Raw genomic sequence first — 15,156 nt, 5'->3', positions numbered from 1 at the left:
AATATAAACTGGTAACACTTAAATATGTCTTAATACCTTCCACCAATGTTTTAAAATTGTAGAACAATCCATCATTTGGGAATCACTTAAGTAAACAGAAAAATGCAAAACAAAATAAAAAAAACCCAAAACAGCAACATTCTTAAGCAAATGTTCCTGAAACTGTAATGACATGAAAATACATTGAAAGAACGACATGAAGGGAAATTTAATGAAGTGCAGTATTATTCAGTGTTGGCCAACATATGTCATTGGCACCTTGGAGTAGTAACAGAGCAGAGCTACAAATCTAACTTACACATGAAAAGCAGGTCATGTATCTCAGTGTGCCTTTCGCTTTACAGCCAACATAACCAGGTGTTGTGTAGAGGAATACTCCTGCTTCCATTTCCTCTCCTGGCCCCAACACTTCCATCTTTTCCATTGGTATGCACTGGCAGCCTTCTGACTAATCAATCCATTGAGCAGAAGACTAGCTGAAGGATTAAATGAATGACAGTGCCAGTGCAGGAAGAAGGTGGGGAAGACTGGCTAAGGGAACTGTGTCTTTTGGCAAGAACTGGCATTCAATCAGCTGAGCTTCCCTTTAACTCGTAAATGCCATCAAAAGACAAGGAAATAATAAGGAAATATTTCCCCTATTTAGTTCACAAGTTTCTTAAATTCCTTCTTCGTCTCTCTTTCATGTGAGCACCTCAGACTGCAAATTGAGAGACATGAGGATGGCTAGCCAAGAACAGTGTGAACAAGAAAGACTTTTTCCAGAAGTAAGCTTGTCTGCCTGTATGTTTGGTAAAGGAGTGGTGCATTTGACCAACACGTGGTTTACCTAGGAAGGAATACTACCTTTTTACCATTGTAACAAACTCAAAAGTGATACTACATCATAGTTAGAGTCTCAAATCTGAAATTCAGTTCTAGAACTGGAAGGTTTCCCTAAAACCTGCAAAGCCTGTAAAAATTGCACATGCAGAAACAAAATACTGGATTTTTGTTAAGAAGCAAATTATTGTATGTAAAGCGGAGGTATCTTATTATATTTCTACCAGAAATACATATGAAAAAGTTCACAAAAGTTCATATTTTAATAAATTAACCAACCTTTTTGAGAGCTCCTGACTGCTTCCATGCCATCCTATCTTCAGCGCTGCATTTAACAGAAAGTGCTGCCAAGGCTTGGGTGTACAATAAAGTAAACAGCACCTTTACAATGCAGGTGAAGTGTTCTGCAAAACAAAAGAAGTAATTTACAAACATTTTGTATTTTTACCAATTATACTGACTGCAGAGGCTGTAGCTAAAGATTTTTTGGTTTGCTTTTCATTTGAAAATATAAAAAAAACCAAAGACATAAAACCATTGTATTTACTTACTTTCATAACCAACTTCAGTAGCCCTAGTGAACTCAACGAGTAAAGGGCAAGTAATTTCCCACTGCTCCATATGTTCATCTTAATCCTGATAAGAAGTAATCTCTTCTAAGGACTTGGTGATGTTACAAAATTCTGTTTTGTCCAAATGTTGCCTCATGTTAAGCCACTGACTACTGATGGCTACAACTAACTAAGTCCTGTAGACGTAAGATGTAAGCTAGCATCCTACCATACCAACTGGTAATGACTAAATTTGAGTTAAGTCACAGTCATATAAATACTGGAAGAGTTAATTTTGTAAAGAAATCACAGCACAAAGGACATTTGTCATACTCCAGTTTCTTTTTGCTTCCAGATATGGATCCAGTCATATCAGACATGCTGCAAATCACTCTTATATTGAATAATTATTTACCAAACATCACGTGAATACAAAGGTAGGATAAAGGATAGACCAAATTTAGTTTAAAAGAAAAATCTTATTTGCTTACGCTTCTTCATAGTATTTAAAGGGCTTATCTCCTACATACAAGCTGCAGGAAAAAGGCTTTGAAATCTTTTCTGGGAAGCTAACAGAGTCAATGTGCAATGTCGTAAAACTGGAATAGGAAAAAGGTGAATGTAATCATCTCTGAAAGGAAAATGGAGCAACAATCTCTGTCTCTTTTTACTTCAGGCTGTATCTCTCTTTGCAAATGATCTGATTTCTAAAAACTCTAGGTAGATCAAAGAAGTTTCTATCATTAGTTTCACCACTTCTTAAGCACAAATATAACAGCAATATATTAAATCTAAAACAATGTACACAAAAATGAAGATTTTATTTTAAAAAATCTACTGAAGCTTTGAAGTCAAGCAAAATAATTTTATTTATGTAAACACCTTACAAAAATTGGGTTAAACTCATTTTTTCTTCCCAAAGGATTTTAACAAGCTTCTTACATGAAGATGAAAAGGAGATAAGCAAGATGAAATGCCTTCCTTCTCTTTTCTTCTACCTGGTATCAAAAGCCACTACTGATTTCTGAAGCGAACACACCTAAGACTTAGGTGAATAATGAAGTTTATGAACTAACAATTGTTTTTATATTCAACAAATGTTTACAAATGAATGCAGAGATAGATTTTGACACTTTTAATGTCAATGAGTGTATAAAACAAGCATAATTTAAGCACTTAAAATGATTATTTCTAATGATGTAATTAAAACTACTTTTTTTTTTTGCATTATCTTCCTGAGGTGTTCGTATCAAACACGACAACAAACTCCGCTATGCTTCACCCAACCAATTCTTCAGCAGGTAGCATTATAATTGGCTTTCCTCTCCACATTTTCCCAGAATGGGAATCCATCATATCCCATTAACACTCTAAGCCGCACTTTTCTCCTCTGCTGAGACTTCTACTTCCTTAGAAATCCTTCTGAGGAATAGAAGGGGTAAGATTTCAGTAAATTTTTGGGGCTGAGATGCACAAAATTCAACTATGAGCACTCAGAGAATTTAAATCACCTCTTCAACCTGAGCTACAGTCTACAACTGCATTTATAAATGACCTCAAGCACAGTGTTCCCTCTTAGCCAACAGCAGACTCAAGCCATAAAGATCTGTGAAAACAATAATGAAATTGTTTTTTCTGCAGACATAACTGACCCAGATAGAAGCAAAAACTTCAAATTTAACAATCTCCTACATTCATAAGATAAGCTTACTGTAGAAGCCATCTACTTTAAAAATATTTGGTGCTGTTCTAGCTTTAAAAAAAGAAAAGGATTCAAAGAGAATGTAGGCAAGTTAGATTGCACACCTATACAAGTACCAGTTGTCTTCCCAATCTCTTGCCTAACTGCAATCTCTTTTGAACACTGACTATTTTACATGAATATGTAGACCAAGTGGGGTCCAAGAACTTTGGTGAAGCAAACACTCAGCAAGAAGGTTGCCATTTTGGCTAATTTACCAATACAGATTAGCTATAAGTGTTCTCTTTTTGTTTACCTCTTTACATACTGTGTTAAAATTTAAGAAGTCTTACTTTTGGTGTTTTAAGTAATAAGAACAGCTCTCTTCATTCTTAAAATATTGTAGAACACAATTCACTCAATTCAATCAGGAAATATTAACATTCACCTAAGAGAACATTTTCTTTTCTTGATTTTTTAGTCACATGTTCAAAATCAGAACAATAGATATATTAAAACAGCTTAGTTAGCTCAGCTTAAAACACTGGTATGCATCTCTTGTGTTTCGATTAAAACACAGAACAAAATATCACAAATTGTTCATAATTTAAGTGAACAGAAGACAGCACTCTTGAAGCATGAAAGGAGGTTTGGAATGCACCACCCAAGAGACTTTCTGAGCTAGGCCTAACAAGACAAGCAGGATCTGGAGATAGAGAGCAGTGACATCTGTATTTTGAATGCTGCCCTCTCCGTCCTTTGCTTTTTCTTGGAAATTCTAGGCTTTGCTGACTAGAAGAGCCTCTTAGGAAAGTTCTGTTTGCCAGCTGTATTTTAATACAGCCTATTTTAATAACAGCTGAGAGATTATTTCACATCTAACTGAAAAAGAAGCGAAGTGTGCAGAAGGTTTTCTCAGTAGAAATCAAGGCATTCCTCCCTAATACAACACTCAAAGATTTTGGCTCAAAATTATTTATGCCAGTAACAACAGTCTGTATTTCAAAGATCAGATTTGCATCTTGGAATTTATTTTTGTTGCACTTAGAGCAGGAAAATCAGACCACTGATCACCATTCAGCAGTCTGCCACAGCCTGTCCTCCTCTAGATAGTTTTTTCTGTGGTGATACAGTGCTCACACGGCACACCTTAACATGCTAGAACTATCACATTTACTAAAATCTGATATTCGTTAAATATGATTCTTCCTCATCTCTAAATCAACCTCATAGCTAATTTTTAAGTTCACTAGAGATTTTTATATCTTACATATATGTTTAAAAATAAATTGTTGTTGTATTTACTTACATAAATCATAAATGATGATGAATTCGTTTTTTTGAGAACAGAGAATTATGTTCCAAAAGTGTACATTCAGCTAAACAGGAGAGTGGCCTGGGCTACTCTTACAAGGTCCTGACTTCTGTAAAATTTCATGGCATATTCTCAGGAAATAAATAAATAAATAAATTCAGAGGAACATCTCACAGACAGTCTGCTAGTCTGCTTTATAATGAGAGCCCAGGCTTAGAGAACATGTATTTTAGTAACAAAAACATCCCATGGGAGGTGCATTAAAAAAAACCAGTAGGATGACCTACTATCATCCCACTATTATATGAGATTTCTTATTTCTAAAATGAAAGATACTTGACATCTGCAGGTATCCATAACATTAGAGTTGTTACATTCTCATCTAGCACAAAGAGCTGTTTCCTTCCTTTGTGAAGTGCTATCTTGTCTGCCTTTCTGTTGCTACTGCACTGTTTTTCCTGATGGCCCCCTGGTGGAGCCTGTGCACTTCTGTTGTTTTTTTCCCCTTTAATAATCCTAAAGATTGCTAGTATATTTGTAGGCTGTGATGCCTTGATCCTTCCTGCTGCAGATGATACACTGTGAAACATCCTGCACTAAATGCAGTTAGGACTTCAGTATGCATCTGCAAAGACTAATTAGTACTATTCTGACAATCTAAAAGTTACATTACTAAGACTAGGTCACTATAAGTGGGAGAGTTTAGTACTCAATTTTTGTACTTATTTTTGCACAATGTTGAGAAATGCTTTCATGTTCCTACGTTTAAAAAATTTTCAGAACCAAATTACTTCACAGAATCCTATTCCATTAAGCACCCCTTAAAAAGAGTTTAAAATACCTTAAGAATAGAGTTTATATAGGAAACATTTCAAGAACCCTAACTTTAGTATTAGTGTAAGAAGTGTGCAGGTTAGTGCATTACCAACAGTCTTCCAGCTTAATTGTGAGCAAATCAGATAGCATATGCTGGCAGGGGATGACAGCAGAAAGAAAGTAAAAGGAAGAACCTGAGTGAACTCAAAAGGGCATCTTTATATATAAACAGCCTTTGAAAATTTTCTTCCTCATCTACAATTTGATCAGTTATCTGAACAAGTATCTTCAGAACAGAGACAGCACTGAACTTAATATCATCTATGAAAGGCATACTGAAAGCCTCCGTATATATAGATAAATACTTCAGCTTCCACATTCAAATTCAATACTATTCAAGTTGATTACATTCATTCTATTTTCAGTCAAGATCCTTATCCAGTCATTAAAGGAAAGCTTAAGTGTTCACCCTGGTGCTGCCTGCTCTGCTTTCATTGCACGTCACTGAAACTTTAGAGAAAAAAGAACATGTCAGAGCATGCAGGTCAGACCCTTCAGCATCCAGGCCTTATCAGAGCTGGGAAAATAGAAATAAAAAAGGTGTGTGGAAGCTGAACTTAGGTGTTACACACTAAAGAAGAAAACCTTTCCCACAGTGTATGAAAGTTAGGCTAAACACTCAGTGTCATTCCCACAAGCAGCATGGCCGGGCTGCACAGTGGAGCCCCAGCTACTTTCTGCTTGTGCTTTCTGCCATCTCCTGCATGTGCGGCACTGAGGACAGCACCAGGCCGCTGACAGCCAGCTCAGCACTGGCCCTGTGCACCTGTGAGCCACACACACACACACACAGGATCAGTTTTGTTTTGTTCTATTTTTAAGTACTTTGCAACAGTGATATTTTTATTTTTTATTTTTATTATTATTTTTTTTTTTTACTTTCAAAGCAAAACAGAATTTGAAACCAGTGGAAGCTACTGATGTGCAGTATTTTACAGACTTTCCACCGGATGCTTTATGAAATGCCATTAACTGAACATTGCCTTTCCTAGGATAGACTTTCATAAATGGTATTCTTCAGTGCTCAAATGTAAGCTACAAAAAGACTATTGTTTGTACTTGGGCTTGACCACTCCCTTCCCTGAAGTTTCTCTGTTTAGACTATATTTTGCTGCTCTTAACTCCAATAAAGTTAGTTTACATTAAAACTGGTTTAAAAAACCAGAAAGGTATATGTTTTCAATAGTATGCTTCCTACTCCAGATTTTCTATCTAATAATCATTTGGACATGTTTAGTCCACAAACACATACACTGAATCAAAAAACACAACCCACCATGTTAACAGACACACACAAAGCTGTTTGAACTCAAGTTTTAACTCAATTTGAACAATCAGTAGTGAGGACTGAACACTTCCTTCAGCAGAAAGTTAGGTGTACGTAAAACAGCCTCCATATTTACCTACTCAGAAATTAGCAAAAGCCAGTAGGCATGAAAACAGCCACACAGATCCAAAGCAGATTAAAAAATGGTTTTGTTCTCTCTTTAAAATCAAGGTACAGCTATAAATAAAGCAGAGAGCAGAGGAGCTAAGTCTGTAACCTGGAGCATGTACTACTAGCAAGATGGACAAGTTTCATCTGATCCTTTTATACAGAAAATTATATTTGAAAAAATTTTTCATTGCTAAGATCATAACCATGGTTCTTAAATTAATATTTACTCCAAATTTTTTATATGTTGTCTCTACTAGGGTTGCCACATCACAGCAATTACCTATTATACACAAGTGCTGCAATTTAAACTCTGAATTTCAAACTAAATTACAATCTTTCAGCCTGAGGCACTCAGTTCAACTTGAAGTATTGAGCTGCCCGTCTCAGAAAAGAGATGAAGGTCAAACAAAGGACACCTCTCCTTCAGGAAAAGAAATAGTTTTGGCTCAGCTCTAGTATCTTCACTGAATAGGCTGACTGATAAGGTGAGGAGACAAGGGACACAGATAAGCCTGTCGAACTACAGCAAAAATTTCTGTTCAATGCCACCTTCTGTAGATAAGGGAGAAACATTATTTTAGAATGCGCAGTAGACAAGCTACAATTTACAATTCTGGAAGTCACCATGAATGCATGCTCATAAATAATCTTTTAAATACACATACTATTGCAACATACCTTTGCGCAATGGCTGAGGCATGGTTAAAATCTGGATTAGCAAAAGGGATGAGACATCTCTGTAAAGTACAGGAACTTCTGGCAGCTCTTCACTTATCAACCTGGAAAGAAAAGCCAAAGGAAATTATTTTTCATACTACCATATGACTTTTTATATTTTATTTTTACTGAGTGTTAAATAGTATTATATTTTACATCAAGCTTTTAGAAGCCAATCACCTGTCAAATCATTAAATGACGTTAAATTCATTTAATGCTACTAACAGATTGGAGTAACTTATAAGGATGTTAACTATTCAGGTACCTAACTGTTGTTATTCTAAAACTTTCAAGAACTGTCTGTACCAGTTATTCTTATATACTGACTCAATCAACATTCAATATTTCCATTTAAAAGTTTTGGTCCTAATCTAACAAAATACAATGCATAGTTACATAGTAATGTAATTATTTGTTTTTCAAAGTATGGAATTTCACAAGTATGCTATAACAACAACTAATATTCAAATTGCATTGATGTTACAAGGAATGTTCCTATTGGGAAACACTGAGACCTCAGAAAAGATTTGCCTTCCTTCATGCAAGGATATGAAGATTCAAGCAGCCATCACATGTGGAATTATTCAGTTTTACAAACTTCATTCAAAATTCCACAAAGGTTTAAGGACAGCAAATAGGTAAAGAGACAGTGCAAACTTCTGAACTAGTCAGATTCATTCAATAATATCATCTTATTGCCACATACTTAAAAGCATATTTTAGTAGATGGGAAGCAAAAAGAACTCTCCCTCTTTAATTGACAGGGAAGCATGAGCAAGATCTCAAGCAGAGATGTATGGCAATGCCCAAACATATCCCCCATTGTCACTTTTCCTCTTCTGCAGCACTCACAGAAAAAAACAGCAGTTTGGAGTCTTACTCCCATTGCCAAACAGTGCCGGCACTAGTTGGCTGGCTGTTTAAAGGCCAGTGGAATAACTGAAATGGAGACATTTGTTTGAGATGATCATCTCCGCTACTACAACAGGAGCTGCATTGTGAGGAACAAGTACAACTCATCAAATCCCTCATGGAAACCAGTCTCAGGCTAACAGATAGAAATATTGGAAAGAAAAATACCACACATTACTGAGTTTCTCTCAATTGCCTGGAAATTTAAATGGTGCCTTCATACATCCAGATTTTCTTTCGAAAATCTCTTCCCTTCTTCCTTATGCTTTTCCCATCTTTTTTTCCTCTTCTGTTGTTCTTCTCACCAGAAACTGCAGGAAAACATCTCCCTCTCTCGGTGGGAACCTCACTTATTTAAGGCAGCTATAAACCGTCACACAACACAGCAACTTCACTGGGCCCTTCATAAAAACTATCTGAGAAAAATCAGCAAGCCAAAATATATCCAACCTGCTATAGCTTCAGGGCTTGCTGAAAAAAAACAGAAGAAAGAGAGAAGCTATCTGTCCTGCAGGTATATTACAATTGATGAAGTATGTGTGTATATATACATATATACACACACACATATATATATATATGAATATCCTTATTATAATGTTAAGTCTCAAGAAGTATAGAACAAAACAGTCTCACTCAAACAGCTAGAGAAAAAATTTTCTGTAAGGTTTTCTACATAATCGATCTGTAATTTATAATCAATCATCTAAAATCGATCATTTCAGAAAATGACTGCTCTGAAACAGTAATATCCGTATTTATATAAAGGTGCCTCCTAAAGAAACAGAAATTAAATTCTAGGGAAAAGGGAGTACCAATTCCTGTCACATTACCAAGTCTCACTTTCAAAGTGATACAGATAATGGATTTGCTTATCTTACCAAGTTCCTCCAATTTAAACTGCAACTAGTTATATTCTACAACCCATGACACTGGTTTTTAAATGTGCTCTCATTATGTGATACCTGAAAAAATGTGGACAATCTCCCAAACTATTTCTAACCTTTATTTTTTAATTTATATATAGTTTTCCTCCAGATTTTAACTTGAAATAAGGTTAAGATATCAACTTTCTGATCACGTTTAGTTGAATAATTGATATCCTTGTAGTAAAGAGCACGAGTATTATTTAACAGTCACATAACAAAGAGGACAAATACCTAGTCTGACAAAATTAGGCAAAACTTCTCTATATACATAATACTGTGATTGACTGTTAACATTAAAAATAAATGAACTTATTTTTACGTGTAGGAAAAAAACAAATTGCCTAATTTATTCATTTCATATAAATTGGAGAAGTCAAGTCACATTAAATGTCAAGGTTTTATAAAGCTGCTTCATATATGCTTTATATCAAGCATAGCGCCACATTAAGCACTTAAAAACTGCTCTGTCATTCACTTAAGAGTCAATGCAACTTCTTCATTAGGACACAAACTGAATTTGTGAAACATGTTTAGAGTACAGAAATTACTCATCTGCTTATACTCCCCAGTGCACATGGGAAACCTTGATAAATCTGACTGTACAAAAGCTTCTGCCAGAGAAGCAGTGAATAAAATGAAAGGAAATATAATTTCAGATGGGACCAAAGTAATGTAAAATGAATCCAGTTGCAGTTGTAATCTGTGTCCATTTAAAAATAAGAGGTGGGGAAATGAATTGTACAATGAAATACAAAAACACCAAAATAAAAAAATGCATTGTTTGATTTTCTCTGGAACTGACCTCTGCTCCAGTCCAAGGAAATTGGGCTGCACGTCATTCTGAGCCAATATCAGAGGTTTTTATATGCTGACAGAACAATGACAGAGTCACTTCTTTGGGAATGGATACAGAGGAAGAAAAGACTCTGTTCTGCTGTGAAACAAGCAGCATCTTAACTCTACACCCAAACAGGCACACTGTTCCTTACATATAACCTCTCCTTTCCCTCTTCTCTCAGCTATAGAGACTTCAGTTTTGTTTGATACTAACATCAACTGATTACGAAGTTAAAAATTCAATAAATAAAGTGGAAGCTTTGAATTAACCTTAGGCCTCACAACTGTCATAAACAGAAAGGCCAGGACACAGGGATAAGCACAAAGCTGAACAAAGGCTTCATCAATGAGGGCAAATTTATATTTTTTTGTTTTTGTATAATGTGAGATGCAGCCTGCAAATCCCAGCCTGCGGAAAGGTCAGAGCAATGCACAGCTACTGATGTTAATAATCAGAAGGTAGAATTCTAATATTTATTCTGGCTAGACTCCAGGATATGATCACAATTCTTAGCTGTTGCTGTGTCACAGCAGATTTTTCAGCAGGGCTGTTTTTCTCATTACACAACATGGGATTTCACTGACAGTACTGAATCAGACATTTCCCATTCTCCCTTTCACCACTGTGCCCCTGGCACTCCTCTGTCACCCACTGCCAAACATATCAAAAATAACCTATCTAATAACAGATGAATTCATTGACTTGGTTCAAGACACAGCATGCTCAAGTTACATCAAAACAGCTGAAGATGGTGAGCTACTGCTGAAACTGCCTTAACATGACCTGAGACACTGGGGTTTGAGGCAGAATTGTCTGTTCACTGAAATCTGTCGCAGACAATAATGAACAGGCTGCGTAATACCATCTCTTGCACAAACCTTAACTGAACCCCACTGTCTCATCATCCTATTCTCTATCTTCACAGAAAGTTTTATTTTTCCCTTTTCACAACAGTTTTTGTGATGGTAGTGTTAGTTTCCCAAGCACAGTTGCTCAGATCTCATCTTTGTGCTGCAGTTCATTGCCCTGGTACAACATTATAAGCAATCACTGAAGCGATCAAGCTTAGAACAACAACAAAACACTTTAGTAAAAACAACCTAGTATATTTCAGAATTTCAGTTCATTGTGAAGTTCCCATCCACTTCCCACTGGCTTCTAGTGCAAAGACCATTAATGCTTTACCAAATCGTTCTTCTATAGTACATGTTCTTTGTCAACACAAACAAAAAGGAAAATCCCTCATTGAGAGGTACATTTAAAGAAATACATATTCTTTTATTTCAGGTTTGCCATTCCTGAAATTCTGGCTATTTGGATTAGTCCATTGAATTCACATTTGGCTCTAGTAATTATTGCCTCCAGCTGCTCCTCCTTCGTCATCCCCTGCCAGAAGCTATTATTCCTCACAGCACAATAGTTGGTTTCACCACTGAAACCAAATCCATCCCTAATACAACAATTTGCTTATGCACAGCCTGTGGGACCAAGCATATATTACATTTCACTGAATGAGCCACATAAGAGAAAGAATCAATCCACTATACCATGGTGTGAAAAATCCAGCACTAACTCCATCTATTCTCAAGAGTTTCACAGTTCATCAGATTTAGCTTTACGCTTTTATTCCCCTCTTCTTCCTTCCAACAGCTTACATTAACGCCCTCTTTCATACAGTATCTTCTTGTCCAAAAACGCCCTTAATTTCTCCTTTACCTTGGTGTCACTGCATGAACTACTTCCTCTCTTCCTTCTCAGCTGCCACTTTCAACTACAGTGTGAACCATGTACAGCTAGCTGACACTAGGCAAAAACAGAGACTTATAGAAGTGTAGCACAGCAATTGTTCAAGTCTTTACAAATTACTTCAAACAGTTCTTCCTGGCACATGAAATCTAAGGCACAATATGTGAATATGACAGCTGTGGATAACCAAGCTAAAAACTGTTAGCTATATATGGGTATTTTTAACAGTAAACATGTATGTAATAGAACAAGGGGCTGTGGGCAGACTGGAGCACAAGAAGTTCCATACTAACACAAGGAAGAAGTTCTTTACTGTCAGAGTGACAGAAAAGTGGAACAGGCTGCCCTGTTCCCCCTGAGAAGTTGTGGAGTCTCCTTCTCTGGAGATATTCAAGACCCATCTGGACACCTACCTGTGTGACCTGCTGTAAAGAACCTGCTTTAGCAGGGGATGGGCTCTACCTCTAGAAGTCTCTTCCAGCCCCTGCAATTCTGTGACTGTGAAATAAACAATGATGCAACTAACCTCTTTGGAAGATTACTTTCAATTGAGAAACTCAGTAAGAAGTAAAGAGAAAATATAGTGTTCGTAGAAACCTGTATTATGAAGGAGAAGCTTACACTTCAAGATTTTCAACTTAATAAATAAGAAAAAGAAAAATAAAGCTTCTTTGTGAGGTAGATTAATGTATTTGGTTTAAATTTACCTTGCTCTTGAGACTTTCTTGACATTGCACTGTTTGGAACCAATGACAGTGATGATTGTCAGATCATACAGACATTTTCCTCTTGCTGATATTTTTTTCCTAAGAGCTTTACTTAGCCTTAAAGCGCTGGTCAGGTTGACAGTTTAGATTACTTGGTTAGCCTCAAAATGGCAAAGTACTATCCACTCCCACCACTTTCATAAGCTTCTCCAGTTTACAGCAATGTGTTTCCTTCTAATTGCTCCAAATGCTCTTTCCTGTATACACTATCCTGGATCTCTCAAAATGCCTTGACACTGAGAAGCATGCAATTAGATCATTCACATGAATGCCATCTTGAAGTGCAATTACTACTTCAGATTTCTGAAATACCATAACAGATATCTCATGTTTTAATCTGCATCATAAATGAAGTCTCAAATAATCCATGAATCTCTCTTTTCTACAGCTTTTTGGGGTCGGCAGAATAAGATAGTAAATGTTCCAAGAAACGAAGAAAATACAGTTTGATTGCTTCTGTGCATCTGCACAGTAACTATTTATTAGTTAAGTGATCTCTCAGGTAAAGCTTCCTAAATCTTTTCAGACTTTATGGTGACAAACCTACATCTACAAGCTTATCATGAAATCTTCTGAAAACCAGTGCAGGAGAATTGCTCAAATGCATTCCCAACACATACTACTAGGAAAGCAGAGTGTTATGTTCCATATTACCACTCATTTCTAAATATAGAAATTTCTAATTAAATACAGACTTAACTATATTTTACCTGCAACAATCTAACCTTGATGCAATCAATGCATGATGAATTCCACCAAGTCTCTAAAAGTGAAGAAAGTTGCTGTTTTGGAAGACATACAGAAAAAACAGACCCTCTGTTAATATTTCCAAAGCCAGCAAGTTCTTCGAACTCCAAAATCACAAATGCAAGATCAGTCCCACAGCCACTCTGTAGATAGTCTCTCAAAACGGTCTTAATTTTGCATGATATAACTCAGCAACCATACTCCAAATTTATTAACCTTTTTCTACTGTTCAATATAGGTCAGAGCAGAACTGCATGAAAACAAAGTTAAAAAGAGGCTTGAATGTATGTTGAATAAGATGGGTTTTCAGATTCTCATTATTTTATTAATAGATTAATTAGATTTGATTAACTGAAATTCTTACTGCAATGATCTAACACTGATAGCAAAGAAGGCCTAGAACCAAGAAACCCAACAGTAAAATCTCAAATTAAAAGCAAGCACAAATGTTTCAGGACTTTTTTCCTCATTTGTACAAGAGAATTGCTACATTGCTATCTTAGATTAAAGTTTGAAATCTCATGCTGATCTTCACTTTAGGATCCTAGAAACACACCAAACATGCAATTGGACAGGAACTAAAAAAGACTTCTTTCAACATTGTTTCAAGCTATAAAGTGGAGATACTAGCTCTGAAGAACTTGAGCAAGGTTCCGGGATTAAGAAGAAATACTGCTTTCCTCCTATGATGTTAAGGCTAAGGAAAGAATTCAAAATAAAGAGTCTAATTTTAGGAAAGATTGGAAGGCTGTAATACGTGTTTTTTCTGCTCCCTGTCAAGGAAGAATCTGAAAAGCAAAGGGTCTAACGTAAAGCTAAGACTAGTCCTTACATAAGACAGATACGTTGCTCTATGTATTGTACTGTTAATCCTTGTACAGCTCCATATGTTACACAAGGTTAATACTCCAAATCAGACTCAGGTGAATAACTTGTTTAAAATAAAAAGCATGATGAAACTTTTAACTTATAATAGAATTATTTCCTCACTTGTATTAGGCCTACTTATGTTATTTCTGTAACAGCTTCATGAATTTAGTAACAATATAAGTTTTGCCAGCATCCATACCAAGAAGTACACCAAGCCATTTACCCAATAGCCAGAAATCTGCATGTATTTAAGCCTGAAAATGGTATATTTAAGTTTTAACTAAAAACTGGAATGTGTCTGATTTTATCTAAAAGAAATTGTAACATTTATTATTACAAAGATATACGCACAATTTCAGATGTTAAATTCATAAGCCTACCTCACAAAGAATTTAAACTAAGACAGAAAGTTACTCAAAACTCTGCTGAAACAATGCTTTGTTAATAAGATAAGACTGGTATTTGGTAAGTTAAAATACTTGCTCTGAATTTTTATCTTGCATCGTCTGGGTTAGTTTCCTCCAAGGATTGTACGCAGAGTCAATACTGTAGAGGCGCATGTGCATGGCCAACACATGGAACAGCTGATCTGAGGGGTGGAGAAGACAAACTCCTGATTATTATACACAATAACATGAAGTATTTCACATGAAGTTGCCATTGTTTATGTTCTAAAAACACATATACTCCTAACACAAAAGGCTTTTATTCTTTTCTCTCATATGGAATTTCTGCGTTCAACATATCTGAAATTAACCTAAAACGTTGCTGGAAATGCTGCCTTGTAGCAGGATTGCTCTAATCCTTTGTTCTTAAAGGTTATTATTCCTCCAGCCTTCATAAGATTATTTTGTAGATAATTTTTGGAATACAAACAGATCATCTTCACACCACAGTGGCAGTAAAACAGCAACAGCGTTCACAATGGAGGAGATCTGTATATAACC

General features: G+C 36.0%; 1 protein-coding gene across 6 annotated transcripts in view; it reads right to left on the bottom strand.

Annotated features, from left to right (window-relative positions):
• The window catches only part of UBR3 (ubiquitin protein ligase E3 component n-recognin 3), a 94,462-nt gene that overhangs the window by 8,804 nt on the left and 70,502 nt on the right, over positions 1-15,156 (bottom strand). For all 6 annotated transcript variants that reach the window (XM_090143980.1, XM_090143981.1, XM_031599493.2 and 3 more), the window contains 3 exons: positions 14,693-14,798; positions 7,362-7,462; positions 1,102-1,226 (listed from right to left, as the gene is read on the bottom strand). In XM_090143980.1, the coding sequence (XP_090000106.1) occupies positions 1,102-1,226; positions 7,362-7,462; positions 14,693-14,798 (332 nt within the window). The remainder of the gene's footprint in view (positions 1-1,101; positions 1,227-7,361; positions 7,463-14,692; positions 14,799-15,156) is intronic.

The sequence above is a fragment of the Phasianus colchicus genome, chromosome 7 (genome assembly GCF_987193195.1).
Source record: "Phasianus colchicus chromosome 7, bPhaCol1.hap1.1, whole genome shotgun sequence".
Taxonomy (NCBI): domain Eukaryota; kingdom Metazoa; phylum Chordata; class Aves; order Galliformes; family Phasianidae; genus Phasianus; species Phasianus colchicus.
The sequence above is the reverse complement of the archived record's forward strand: the minus strand, read 5'-3'. Positions and strand labels throughout refer to the sequence as shown.